Genomic DNA, 14397 nt, shown 5'->3' with positions numbered 1-14397 from the left:
GGAGATTGACAGCGCCATTAAACACTTTAACATGTCATCGGTCGTGAAGGAGTTAACCCCTTTCTGCCAGTTGACGGGATAGTACGTCAGCTGGCAGACTCCCCCCCGCCTTGAGGTGGGCTCCGGCGTAAGCCCACCTCAAAGCCGCGACATGTCAGCTGTTATCAATAGCTGACATGTGGCCGCAATGGGTGTTAGCGGAATCGCGATCTGCCCACGCCCATTAACGAAATGCCGCTGTCAAACTCTGACAGCGGCATTTAACAAGCGCTCGCACCACTGACCCCCGTCACATGATCACATAACAAGATTTAAAAAAAGTGTTGAAAAATATAAAAAAATTTAAGTTCAAATCACCCCCCTTTCACCCCAATCAAAATAAAACAATTAAAAAAAATCAAACCTACACGTATTTGGTATCGCCGCATTCAGAATCGCCCGATCTATCAATAAGAAAGGATTAACCCGATCGCTAAACAGCGTAGTGAAAAAAAAATCAAAACACCAAAATTACGTTTTTTTGGTTGCCGCGACATTGCATTAAAATGTAATAACGGGCGATCAATAAAACGTATCTGCACAAAAATGGTATCATTAAAAACGTCAGCTCGGAACGCAAAAAATAAGTCCTCACCCGACCCCAGATCACGAAAAATAGAGACGCTATGGGTATTGGAAAATGGCGCAATTTTTTTATTTAGCAAATTTTTGAACTTTTTTTCACCACTTAGATAAAAGAGAACCCAGACATGTTTGGAGTCTATGAACTCGTAATGACCTGGAGAATCACAATATCAGGTCAGTTTTAGCATTTAGTGAACCTAGCAAAAAAGTGGTATTTCACTTTTTTTGCAATTTCATCGCGCTTGGAATTTTTTTCCCGCTTTCTGTTAGACGACATGGTAAAACCAATGGTATCGTTCAAAAGTACAACTCGTCCCGCAAAAAATAAGCCCTCACATGGCCATATTGATGGAAAAATAAAAAAAAACTTATGGCTCTAGATAGAAGGGGAGCGAAAAACAAAAACGAAAAAAGCTCTGAGGGGTTAAAAAGCCTCTATCAGGACACAACCTGGGTTCACACCAAGTCCAGGCGCTCGGGGCATCATGGCGGCCAATCATTTATAGTGAACCCTTCTACCTGCTTGTTTTCCCGCTATCTCCACCCTTCATTGAGTGACAGTTCTGACGTCATAGAGCGGAGAAGGACGGAGACAGATGGAAAACAAGCAGAGCGGAAGCTGCACTGAGCTGGTTGGCCGCCATGATGGCGCCTGGACTTGGTGTGAACAGTCGTTCGCTGCTGACAGTCGCCCTTCAGTATAACATTTACATGGTAATACGGTAACCAAGGTAACCAGGTAATTTCTCTAAGGTAACAGAGTGAATGGTAACCCATAGCAACCAGCACAGTATAGTCTCGGACAGCCCTGAACACAACCATAGTGGGTAGGAGGCATCACATCTGGTATTAGGTGGAGGATGGCGGCTCATTTCCATCTTACACTGAGGTTTTCTACCATATATCTGACAGACTCACAGACATTTCTTCAGATCGATGGTGTAATTGTGCGTTTAGAGCTGATAAATGGCGCGGCCGGCTGTGTGTTATGTGCAGGAAGAGCCGGCTGTGACCCCTCACACAACAGCTGAGGCGCCATTTCAGGAGCAGAATCCTGGTCGGCCATTTTGTAGCTGTGGTCGGTGTAACGGAGGCTTTATGATCAGTGACAGAAATGATCTCTGAGGAGACAGTTTGTGTAGGATGGAGGCCGGACGCCATATTACAGGGTTTCTGTAATTCTGTGTCACTAATCACTTTATATGGAGACCTCGGCTGTATGGAGCGTGGGCGGCCATGCTGGATCTCCTCAGGGAGACACAGACGTCAGACATCGATGAGCTATGTGAGAAAAGTTAGGGCCCGCACACCCCTAGTGTTAATGTACAGGTGACAAATACACGATGTGGCCACAATTTCCTGTCAGCGGAGCTGTATGACGGCTGTTTGCTGGGACAAGCTGCGGTTTCCATTGGTGTCTTTCTGTGGTACACGGGACTGTTTCATCACCGTTTATAAACTACGTAGAGGTAAAAATACCAAAAAAACAGGAATTTCCTTGCGTTTTTGTTGCAGATTTTTCTCCAGTCATGGTAACACAAAACATACATACTAGATAAAGAATAAATGTGATTTGGATAAAAAATGTCCGTGGGGTTTTATTCAGAGTCACTTGGACCAAATTTTAGTAAATAACCATAAAAAACCATAACATTGAAACCGATAATCAGTTATCACATAAATATAGAAGGCCAAATCCACCCACCAATGGCTGGGAGATTTACCCACAGTTTCTACGAGACGTGGCCCCTCAAGACACCGCAGCCATCTTTCATCATGCTCTGAAAATCTAAATGAAAATTATCTCAACCAATGTCGGCTACATGTACCCAATCTCTCCTGTATACCCTAGGTCATTGTGCCTATAAGAAAACCATCAACCAAAACCATACAGCTTTCTAATGCTTTGTTCATCACTTTCCTTATTTTTTCCATGAATAAAAACCCTTTTTTGACCAAATTATTCTAGGGATTATTTCAGAAAAAAAACAAAACAAGTACATATCCATGTTATTTCCTGATTTGTGATGTTTATTATTGAAAAAAAATGCAAATTAAAACTGACATTACTGTAATTGTTTTTCATTTAGTAATTTTATAGGAAGGAAACAAATCTCTTTTATTCTCACTCTAGAATACAGAGACCTAAAAATACACTGCTATGTACAGATGTATCTCTATGTAATCAGCCTGTAGAGTCTGAGCCTGCACTACAGATCAGGTATACATGATCCCAGGGACATCACCAGAGCCTGTGGTTCAGCAGCTTTACCTCTTGCCTGTAATTATGAGGGTTGTGTATTTGAGACCCTGGACGACTCAGGAAAAGAGAAAGTGACATTGTTTTAACTGCTTTTTATTATCTTTAGTAGTTTTATTGAAACAAAAAAAAACTGACTTTTTCTTCCCCTCAGTATAAAAGTACAAACAAATACAGTGCTGAATGTGATGTACATGTATAATCTGCTTCTGGGGTCACTTCCTGCAATACGTTCTCCTGAACTTTTCATCATTGGTTGTGGCTCCTCGCTAGGGCTGCTGCCTGAGAAACATGGAGCCTTGAGTTTGAGTCCTGGGGAGACCTGATCACATGAGAGGAGAATAAAGGCCCCGTCTCACATAGCGAGATCGCTGCTGAGTCACAAGTTTTGTGACGCAACAGCGACCTCAGTAGCGATCTCGCTATGTGTGACACGTACCAGCGACCAGGCCCCTGCTGTGAGATCGCTGGTCGTGTCGGAATGGCCTGGACCTTTTTTTGGTCGTTGAGGTCCCGCTGACATCGCTGAATCGGTGTGTGTGACACCGATCCAGCGATGTCTTCACTGGTAACCAGGGTAAACATCGGGTTACTAAGCGCAGGGCCGCGCTTAGTAACCCCATGTTTACCCTGGTTACCAGCGTAAAAGTAAAAAAAAAAAAACGGTACATACTCACATTCCGGTGTCTGTCCCCCGACGCTGTGGTTCTCTGCACTGTGAGCGCCGGCCAGCCGGAAAACACAGCACAGCGGTGACGTCACCGCTCTGCTTTCCGGCCGCTGTGCTTACACAGTGCAGAGAAGCAGAACGCCGGGGGACAGACAGCGGAAGGTAAGTATGTAGTGTTTGTTTTTTTTACTTTTACGCTGGTAACCAGGGTTACCCTGCGCTTAGTAACCCGATGTTTACCCTGGTTACCCGAGGACCTCGGCATCGTTGGTCGCTGGAGAGCGGTCTGTGTGACAGCTCCCCAGCGACCACACAGCGACAAAACAGGGACGCTGCAGCGTCGCTGTGTGTGACGGGGCCTTTAGTGTGAATGTTATCATTTATATCAGTGTAGAGCGATGCGGCCCCACCCCCGAGGAGGAGTAGCTACATAGCAATGAAGAAAACGGAGAGAAGGATGAGTAATAAAAACCCTGACGTGGTGGGACTGAGCCCCCAAATCGGGACAGCCCCATGGATTCCGGGATGGTTGGGAGCTATGTAGTCACATATTATCAAACACCCGGGGTCGGTATTTCACATTGAACACTATGGCAGCATTTGTTTCATTATTGGGCCACGTTCACACTTTCAGTATTTGTAGCCAGAACCAGGAGAGGAACAATCAGAGGAAAAGTATAATGGAAGCTCGTCACCACTCCTGCATTTATCACCCACTCCTGGTTTTGGCTACAAATACTGATGTGAAATACTGACCGTGTGAACGTGGCCTTAGTGTGAACATAAATTGGTGGTAAATGAATGTAATAATTGTTTTGATCCCGGTATTTCTATCACTATAACAAGTTATAAAGGGGCAGTAGCCGATTATTGTGAAGAAACAGATAAAACCTAAGATGGAAACAACAGGAACATATTTACTGCTATAAGTAAAAAGCAATAATGCAAATAAATAACACGGGGACGCGGTGATCAGCGTTATTGATCGCACCAGCAACGAGGGGCAACCAGTCAGGACCGTCCTAACTTCTAGTATTAAAACCTTAAAATGACCTCAGTGTGAATAAGGACCAGTCAGGATATGGACGCCCAGCGATGGGACGCTATAGAACCGTAATGTGCAGCTCAAAGAAAGGAGGCCGCACCTTTATCTGTACAAGTGCAAGAACATAAAGCAAAACCGAAAGAAACGATCAGGAGTATAAGGCGCTACGTATAATGGCCGGTGTGAACATGCGCCTACACGGTGCCTCTATACCACCTTATACTCCAGTTCATTGCTTCTGGCCGTTATACTGAAGTAACATGCTAACTCCACTGATAGAGAACTTAAAGGGGTTGTCCAGAATTGGGCCTCATTCCCACAATGAGATTTTGGAGCGTTTTTTGACGCTGCTTATTTTTGCATCGTCTTACAGCTCCAGGATGGGATTTATAGACGTCTCCTGCCCGCTGAGCGTTTACTTACTCAGAGTAAACTGCCGGCGGTGCGAGTATGAAACCCGCATATGTCAATCTCTCTCGCGGGATCGCTGAGCTTTCTGTGCGGATTTCCCCCATAGACTAACTTTAGATGCACAAAATCCACAGGTAAAAAATACACTTGTTTTCAGTGCGTTTCTGGGGTGGAAACGCAACAAAAGTACAAGTATTTGGTGCCTGATTGTATTAATAAAGTTTGTCACATACTAGGAAGTATCAAAAACAAGGCAGCATTGTTTAACCCCATAGCGACTGCCGATACTCATTAAAACGACCCCCGCTACGGGCTAAGAGATCGGGAATAAGGCTGCAGCACCCCCCCCCCCCAGCCTCAGGGGAAGCAGAGACCCCGGAGAACATGATCAAGGCTGGATTTACAGTGAACAACGGCTAATATACATGTCAGAGGAGAGAGAAATGATGCCCCCCGAGACCCCCCAGGACCTCTGCCATCCCCAGGCCTCCTGATCCGTCCCCAGGCCTGGCGCCACTTTCCTGGGGAAAAAAAAGCTGGCCACATGCGCAGTGCAACCGCTGAGATCTGCCGGCCGGTACCCGGCAATAATAGGACATTTTTCCTATTGGTTCCTTTTGATCACTGTGATGGATCCGATCACAGTGATCAAAAGAAAAAAGTAAATAAAATCACATGGAGTCACATGACCACTTCTCACGGCTGCGGGTAATTCTGAGGGCGCAGTGTGCATTGAGCGAGGACAACCCCTTTACCTTCTTATGTAGATGTATTCTATACACAGAAGGGAATAAAGTATAAGGAGGCCGTAATGATCCTTGTGTGACTGGTTCAGACGTGTAGGTGGATGTTCTCCTGTGGTCACAGAGGGGTTTTCACCAGGTGAGAGATTACACCATCAGGTTAGAGATGAAGTGAGGAGCATCTGTCTAAGGCCTCATTCAGACGTGTTTTTCACGTCAGTGTTTTATCCGTGGTTTTCTTGAATAGACTCTGTACCTATGTAGCCACAACACATGCAGCTCCAGAGCCGAACAGATGATGAGCCGGCGCAATCCAGGAAGCCGGGTTCCCTCTGCAGCTTATTCGATAAGCGCTATACCTTGCCAAATAAGCCCTGACCCGATCAAATTCACTCATCTCTAGTGAAGTCCTGGTAATAGGAAACAGGGAAGAGTGAGGGTCTCTGCCAACTGGTGGAGGTGTGCAGGTCAGGCACAATCTGATGAGAGTAGTAGTGAGGTGGTAGTCCTCGTATAGATGACTGCTCCACCCGGTACATGAAAATCACTCATGAAGCCAAATGGTAAAAACTGACAATGACCGAACACTGATGAAAACTGTATCCAGAATACTGTGAACAACGGTCCATGTTTTCACGATAAATATCACTGATGTCTGAGACCATCATCAACCAAAAGCAGCGGCCGTCTGCTGGACTTTAGATGTTTATATGAGGTGGAGATGAATTTTGCTTCACCCAACCCAACATTTGTGAGGGACTCCAGTTTCTATGCACTAAAGCCTCATGGGTTTCCTGCTAGCGTCTCCTACCTGGTCCAGGTGGAGGATCCTTTTTATTATACGAACAGGTGGAGTCACTCCAACTCCTAATCCTACACCAGATCCTCATGGCTGATTGTTAACTGCTTTCTCCATAAGTGTTAATCAGAAGTGAGCACAACCATAGCGATGTGTGGGTTAATTATTTTTCCAAAACCCTCCACCCTTCTTATATAAGGAAACTTTTTAGCTTTCTGCTCTTTCCCACCACAATGGCATCTGTTGAGTTGAGGGACGAGCTGAACTGCTCCATCTGCCTGAGCCTCTATACAGATCCCTTATCCCTGAGATGTTGTCACAACTTCTGCCGCTCATGTATTGTGAGTGTGCTGGATGCACAGGAGGCGGCTGGAGGGTATTCCTGTCCTGACTGCAGAGCAGAATATCCGGAGCGTCCGGCCCTGGAGAAGAACCGGAAGCTGAGGAACATAGTGGAGCGTTTCTCATCTACTCAGCCTGATGTGGAGGACACTGGTATCTTCTGTACTTACTGTACAAAGTCTCCTGTACCGGCTGTAAGGACATGTCTTCAGTGTGAGACCTCCCTATGTGATGATCACCTGACAGCCCACAATAAGACCGTGGATCATATATTAACTGAACCTTCCACCTTATTTGGCAATAAAAAATGTTCCCTCCACCAGAAGGTTCTGGAGTATTACTGCCCGCAGGATGCGGCTTGTCTGTGTGTGTCTTGCTATCTGGTTGGTGAACACCGAGGACACCAGGTGGAACTTCTAGTTGAGGCTTCTGAGAAAAAGAAGATTAAACTGTTGGATTACCACAAGAAACTAAATCCACAAAAAGCAGAAATTCAAACAAGAGTCCAGAATCTTCATTATCATAAGTGGAATATTCAGGAAAAAGCCTCCGATGAGAGGAAGAACGTTAGGAAGAAATTCAAGGCCATTAGAAAGCAACTGAAAATGGCGGAAAAGAAAACACTGAGCGAGGTCTCCAGGCAGGAGGAGAAGACTGTGTCCCAGATATCTCATCTGATCAAGAAGCTGGAAATACAGGAGGACGAGCTGTCCAGAAAGATGCATCACTTGGAGGAGATGTGTCATGTCACCGACCCAATAAGACTCTTAGAAGAAAGTGACATTACAGTGTTTAGTAATGGAGGTGATGAGGACACAGGAGGAGATGGTGGAGAGGTCAGTTCTGAGGAGGATCTGGATGAGGCTCTGATCTCACTGACCTTACACCGATCTATGAGGGATATTGTCACCAATGTAACATCAGAGCTCGGGGTCCATGTCCCAGACATATTGCTGGATGTCGACACTGCTCATGAATGTGTGAAGATATCAGAAGATCTGAAAACAGCTACAGATTCAGAAGAAAAACAGGAGAAGCCAGAATCACCAGGAAGATTTACAACATCTGTCCAGGTGTTAAGCAGATGTGTCTTCTCCTCAGGATGACATTACTGGGAGGTAGAATGGGACCAGATAGGAGAATGTAGTGTTGGATTGTCCTATCCCAGTATAAAAAGGGAAGAAGAGTCTGGTATTGGACTTAATGATAAATCTTGGTGTTTGGATATGTATAATGGAGAATATGCTGTATGGCACAACACAGATGTATTAACCCTCAGTGTAAAGCCAACATGTAAAACTTTTGGAGTCTTCTTAGACTATGAGGCCGGGCGTCTGTCCTTCTATGAGCTGTGTGACCCCATCAGACACTTACACACCTTCACCGCCTCCTTCACTGAGCCCCTACATGCTATCTTCTGTGTGTATGATGGGGCCTCTGTTACAATAAGAAGCTGAGGCCGATGTCGTCCTCGTCACATTATAATTCCGTTATTCCTTGTCACATGGACACATCTGTATATAGTGAGTTATCAGCAGGACCCTCTAATAATACAGTGTATATGGCGGAGTCATGGGGGGATTGTTCCTATTGTTTTTCCTCTTCCCTGTAGATCAGATGCAGAATCAATGATTGAGCAGAATGTAAATATTAATGGGTGAATTGTCCTGAGACTGAAAACTGTTATTCAATAAAGGGTTAATTCTATCTGATAAATTGCTGAACTTTTTGATGGTATTCAAATTTAGTGAGAAGCACTTGTATATGTAAGGCCGGTTTCACACTTGCGTTTGTAGCAGCTGCGGACTTCCTCCGTGAAGCCGCGCCCTCCGCCGCTAGCTCCGCCTATTTCTGCATGCGGCCGGCATGCGGCCTGTGTACCTATATTTAACATTAGATACGCAGGTCGTGCCGCAGTATGCGGATGCTTCCGCATGCGTCGTTTTGACGATGCGGAGACCAGCGTAGGACGCAGCTTGGAGCAATTTTTTTTTTTCAAGCATCCGCATACAGCCGCACGACTTGCGTACCTAATGTTAAATATAGGTGCACAGGCCGCATGCTGGCCGCATGCAGAAATAGGTGGAGCTAGCGGCGGAGGGCGGGGCTTCACGGAGGATATAATCTTTATTTTTATATAGCGCTAACATATTCCGCAGCGCTTTACAGGTTGCACACATTATCGTCACTGTCCCGGTTGGGGCTCCCAATCTAAATTCCCTATCAGTATGTCTTTGAAATGTGGGAGGAAACCGGAGTACCCAGAGGAAACCCACGCAAACACGGAGAGAACATACAAACTCTTTGCAGATGTTGTCCTTAGTGGGGCTTGAACCCAGGACTCCAGCGCTGCAAGGCTGTTATGCCAGCAGGGGGCGCAGCACCGCAAGTCTAGGTAGCTACGTTCCCCTGCTTTCAATTAATTCCCCAGATTTTACAGTCAGTCGCAAGTCACATACATGGTCCGTGTGTAATCTGTATTTTTCTCGCCCCCATAGACTTTCAATGGCGGATTTTTTGCGCAATACGCTGACAAACGCAGCATGCTGTGATTTTCTACACCCGTAAAATACGGCTGAGAAATATACGGCAGATAGGAGCTGCCCCATAGACAATCATTGGTCCGTGTGCAATGCGTAGTTTTTGCGCCTCTCATACGTCCGTAAAACTCTCTAGTGTGATGCCGGCCTTAGTCTCAGCGCTTCTGTCACCACATGGAGATCACAGGGGATGTCGCCCATTACTGAGCAGTGACTCCATCTGACAGAAGAGATCTACAGGAGAAGTGACGCTCTCCATGAGGACCGGGCCGGAGAAAGGCGCCGTAATCATCTGTGGGGTTAGTTCACACTTGTCGGTGGACGCTCCCTGTAGTCACCGAGGGGTTAACTCCAGGGGAGAGATTCCACCATCGGGTCAGAGAAGAAGTGAGGAGCCCGGACACAATGTCAGGAAGAAGACGGTCACGTTCCAGGGGAATCACTATATACTCAGCCTGTGCTGGAGAATAACACTGCCCTGATGTGTAAGGCTACTTTCACACTAGCGTCGTGCACTGCACGTTGCTATGCGTCGTTTTGTAGAAAAAACGCATCCTGCAAAATTGCTTGCAGGATGTGTTTTTTCTCCATAGACTTGCATTAGCAACGCAGTGGGACGGATTGCCACACGTCACAACCGTTGTGCGTCGGACCGTTGGCACAAAAAAAGTTACATGTAACGTTTTTTGGTGCGTCGTGTCCACCATTTCCGACCGCGCATGCGTGGCCGGAACTCCGCCCCCGCCTCCCCACACATCCCAATGGGGCAGCGGATGCGTTGTAAAACTGCATCCGCTGCCACCGTTGTATTTTCTAATCACAGTTTGCGTCGGTACTTCGCATTGCGACATGCGTCGTACGACGCTAGTGTGAAAGTAGCCTAAGGCCTCGTTAACACACGGGTTATTCATGGACGTGGTGGTCACAGACAGACTGTACCAGGTACATGATCTACGGGGATGTTCACATGTCCCTGGTGTTTCTGGGCCGAGCGATCAGCAAAAGATCACGGCAACATGTCCGTTTCTGATACAAGTCACAGATCAGGTCTATGGGTCTGAGAAAATCACATCCAGCACACGGACGGCGTGAGCGCCATTAAGGCCTCGTTCACTCATCAGTATTTCTTCATCAAAACCAGGAGCGTCTCCTCACACAGGACAGGTGTCAATATTCCAAGTGTAGTTTTCATTTGTAAGTTCCACTTCTGGTTTTGGCCTACAAAATACTGAGGTAAAAAACTGATTAAATACTGAACGTGTGAACGTGGACTAATAGACAGGAGAAGCTTTGCAATTATCTAAGAAAATTACTAATAAAACACTGATGGCATAAACTGACCTAAGGCCGGGGTCACACACAATGTATAAAAAAACTGTCTGATCTTATCTGCCGAGAATCGCACAAATGTTCTCCGTCTGGTGATCCGTATCTCATCCGTGTGCAATGCCAGGATGCGTTTTTTTCTCAAAAAAGTCTCCGTGTGTCATCAGTATGTCATCCGTATGGTGAGATTTTCTCACACACTTGCAAAATGAGCAAATAATGGCTGAGCCTTTCCTGGCACCTGCCCAATTGCCTGAGTATTTCCAGCAGGTCACACTGATGGTCCGTGTGTAATCCGTATTTTTCTTTCCCCCATAGACTTGCATTGGCGTTTCTCAGCTGACATACGCGGACAGTCTCAGCATGCTGCGATTTCACTCACAAGTGTAATACGGACGAGAAAAAAACGGATGATGGGAGCTGCCCCATAGATTAACAGTGGGCCGAGTGCTATGCGATTTTTTATCGCTGAACACTCATCCGTATTACGCTGTAGTGTGACCCCGGCCTAACACTGATGAAAACCAGAACAAAACCACTGATGAACAACGGTCCAATATCTCATCGATGTCTGAATGAGACCTAATGATGAGTCCTTCATCAGCCACATACGGCGGCGTCTGCCGGACTCCGACTGTATGGCCGGGGTCACACTTGTGAGTTCAATGTGAGAAACTTGTGCATCAAGTCCTCGCACTGCCGCTGCCACCCGGGACCGAAGCGTGCGGATACATGTATTTCTATGCAGCTGAACACTCCGGTCCCGAGTGCCGGCGGCAGTGACAGGACTTGATGCACGAGTTTCTCACATTGAATTCACAAGTGTGACCCCGGCCTATATCTCAGCCTGATAGGAAGAGGTGGAGATGAATTTTATTTCACCCAAATCAAGATTTCCAAAGGTCTCTTCTTATGATGCACTAAAGTTTTATGAGTCCTCTGCTTCCTTCTCCTTCCCTGAACTGATGGTGGAATCTCTTGATGACCAGGTGGAGTCACTATAACTCGTAATCCTACACCAGATCCTCATGGCTGATCAGTAAGGGCTTTCTTCCTCATGTGAATGAGCAGTGAGCACAGCCATGGAGTTGTAGGGGTTAATCATCCTGCACAGATTTTCCCGCCCTTTTTATGCAAAGAAACTCTTTCACTTTCAGTTACTGCTCATTCCCAATCCCATCACAATGGCGTCTGCGGAGCTGAGGGAAGAGCTGAACTGCTCCATCTGCCTGAGCCTCTATACAGATCCCGTATCCCTGAGATGTGGACACAACTTCTGCCGCTCGTGTATTGTGAGTGTGCTGGATGCACAGGAGGCGGCTGGAGGGTATTCCTGTCCTGACTGCAGAGCACAATATCCGGAGCGTCCGGCCCTGGAGAAGAAACGGAAGCTGGAGAACATAGTGGAGCATTTCTCATCTACTCAGCCTGGTATGGAGGAGACCAGAATCTTCTGTACTTACTGTACTAAGTCTCCTGTAACGGCTGTAAGAACATGTCTGCAGTGTGAGAACTCTCTATGTGACGACCACCTGACAGCCCACAATAAGACAGTGGATCATATATTAGTAGAACCCACCGGCTCTTTTGGTTACAAAAAATGTTCTCTCCACAAGAAGGTTCTGGAATATTACTGCGTGCAGGACGCGGCTTGTCTGTGTGTGTCTTGTTGTTTGGTTGGTGAACACCGAGAACACAAGATTGAACTTCTAGATGAGGCTTTTGAGAACAAGAAGAAGAAACTGAGAAAATATTTGGATGAACCGAATCCCAAAAAATCAGAAATTCAGACAAGAATCCACAATCTGCAGGATCGTACAAGGAACATCCAGGCGAAAGCCTCAAATAAGAGGCAGAACATCAGTAGGATATTTATGCACATTAAGAAGCAACTACGAGCGGCAGAAACGAAAGCGCTGAGCGAGGTCTCTAGGCAGGAGGAGAAGATTGTGTCCCAGATATCTCATCTGATCAAGAAACTGGAAATACAGGAGGATGAGCTGTCCAAGAAGATGCGTCACGTGGAGGAAATGTGTCGTGTCACCGACCCAATAAGACTCTTACAAGAAAGTGACATTACAGTGTGTAGTCATGGAGGTGATGAGGATACAGGAGGAGAAGTCGGTTCTGAAGAAGATCTGGATGAGGTTCTGATCTCACTGACCTTACACCGATCTATGAGGGATATCGTCACCAATGCAACATCAGAGCTCGGGGTCCATGTCCCAGACATATTGCTGGATATGGACACTGCTCATAGATGCGTGAAGTTATCAGAAGATCTGAAAACAGCAACAAATTCAGAAGAAAATGAGGACAAACCAGAATCACCAGGAAGATTTGTGGATTACCCCCAGGTGTTAAGCAGATGTGGCCTCTCCTCAGGACGACATTACTGGGAGGTAGAATGGAACCAGATGGGAGAATGTCAATTGGGAATGTCCTATCCCAGCATAGAAAGGGAAGGAGAAGAGTCTGATATTGAATATAATGATAAATCTTGGTGTTTGTACATGTATGATGGAGAATATGAAATATGGCTCAACTCAGTCACATTAGCCCTAAGAGAAAAGGCAACATGTCCGACACTTGGAGTCTTCTTAGACTATGAGGCCGGGCGTCTGTCCTTCTATGAGCTGTGTGACCCCATCAGACACTTACACACCTTCACCACCTCCTTCACTGAACCCCTACATGTTGTCTTCTGTGTGGATTATGGGGCCTCTGTTACAATAAGAAGCTGAGGCTGATGTCGTCCTCGTCACATTATAATTCCATTATTCCTTGTCACATGGACACATCTGTATATAGTGAGTTATCAGCAGGACCCTCTAATAATACAGTGTATATGGCGGAGTCATGGGGGGATTGTTCCTATTGTTTTTTCCTCTTCCCTGTAGATCAGATGTAGAATGTAAATATTAATGGGTGAATTGTCCTGACACTGCTAATTGTTATTCAGTAAAGGGTTAATCCTATCTGATAAAGTGCTGGTATATAGCTGGGATATGTCAGCACCCTCTGACTCCCGGGACCCCACCGATCCTGAGAATAAAGGGGCTGCAGCATTAGTTCAGCCTCCTGCACATCGGAGCTCTGGATTCCCCCGATGCAGGAGCTGCAGTACGGCCGCAGTGGATGGGGGGCACATCGGGGGTCCGGAGCGCCGCTGTGCAGAGTAAACAGGGAGGGGACAAGGCACTAAATCAGCTCTGTGTCCCCTTCATTCTCAGGGTCTGTGGGGTCCGCACCAATCAGTGATGACATATTCCAGCTTTATACAAGGAGATTCAGCAGCACAACCTCACAGCTGATTATAGGTAACATGGCAGCCGGAGCTCCAAGTCCCCGACCCACTGGACCCACAGATGTAGAGAAGAGACGACCACAGCCCCCATAATGAAGACCCCACATCTGCTTATTATCCCCACAGCGGCACAACCCGATATGTTATATATTCAGCATAATTTCACTTCTGGATGAGTTGGGAATCGATGCCGCTGGGCTCCGGGTCCTCGCCCTCCTCGGAGCGACGCTCAGTTTTATGTCATTTCTGTATATTATTTGCACATGTGAGGTTCATTCACTAATAAAATCCATAGATAAATGGTTGTGGAGTAACGATCAGGACAATGTG

At 46.4% G+C, this 14397-nt stretch overlaps 1 protein-coding gene and 1 pseudogene across 1 annotated transcript; both read left to right on the top strand.

Moving 5' to 3' along the window:
* Positions 1-6785: 6785 nt before the first annotated feature.
* On the top strand, positions 6786-8556 carry LOC143785313 (E3 ubiquitin/ISG15 ligase TRIM25-like; annotated as a pseudogene).
* A 3388-nt stretch (positions 8557-11944) lies between these two features.
* On the top strand, positions 11945-13927 carry LOC143784324 (E3 ubiquitin/ISG15 ligase TRIM25-like). Its single transcript, XM_077272470.1, has one exon. It carries the CDS (start codon positions 11945-11947, stop codon positions 13502-13504), a length of 1560 nt encoding a protein of 519 aa, XP_077128585.1. The 3' UTR covers positions 13505-13927.
* Positions 13928-14397: the final 470 nt, after the last annotated feature.

Source organism: Ranitomeya variabilis, chromosome 7 (assembly GCF_051348905.1).
Source record: "Ranitomeya variabilis isolate aRanVar5 chromosome 7, aRanVar5.hap1, whole genome shotgun sequence".
NCBI lineage: Eukaryota > Metazoa > Chordata > Amphibia > Anura > Dendrobatidae > Ranitomeya > Ranitomeya variabilis.
Note: the sequence above shows the minus strand (reverse complement) of the source record. Positions and strands in the feature narration are given on the sequence as shown.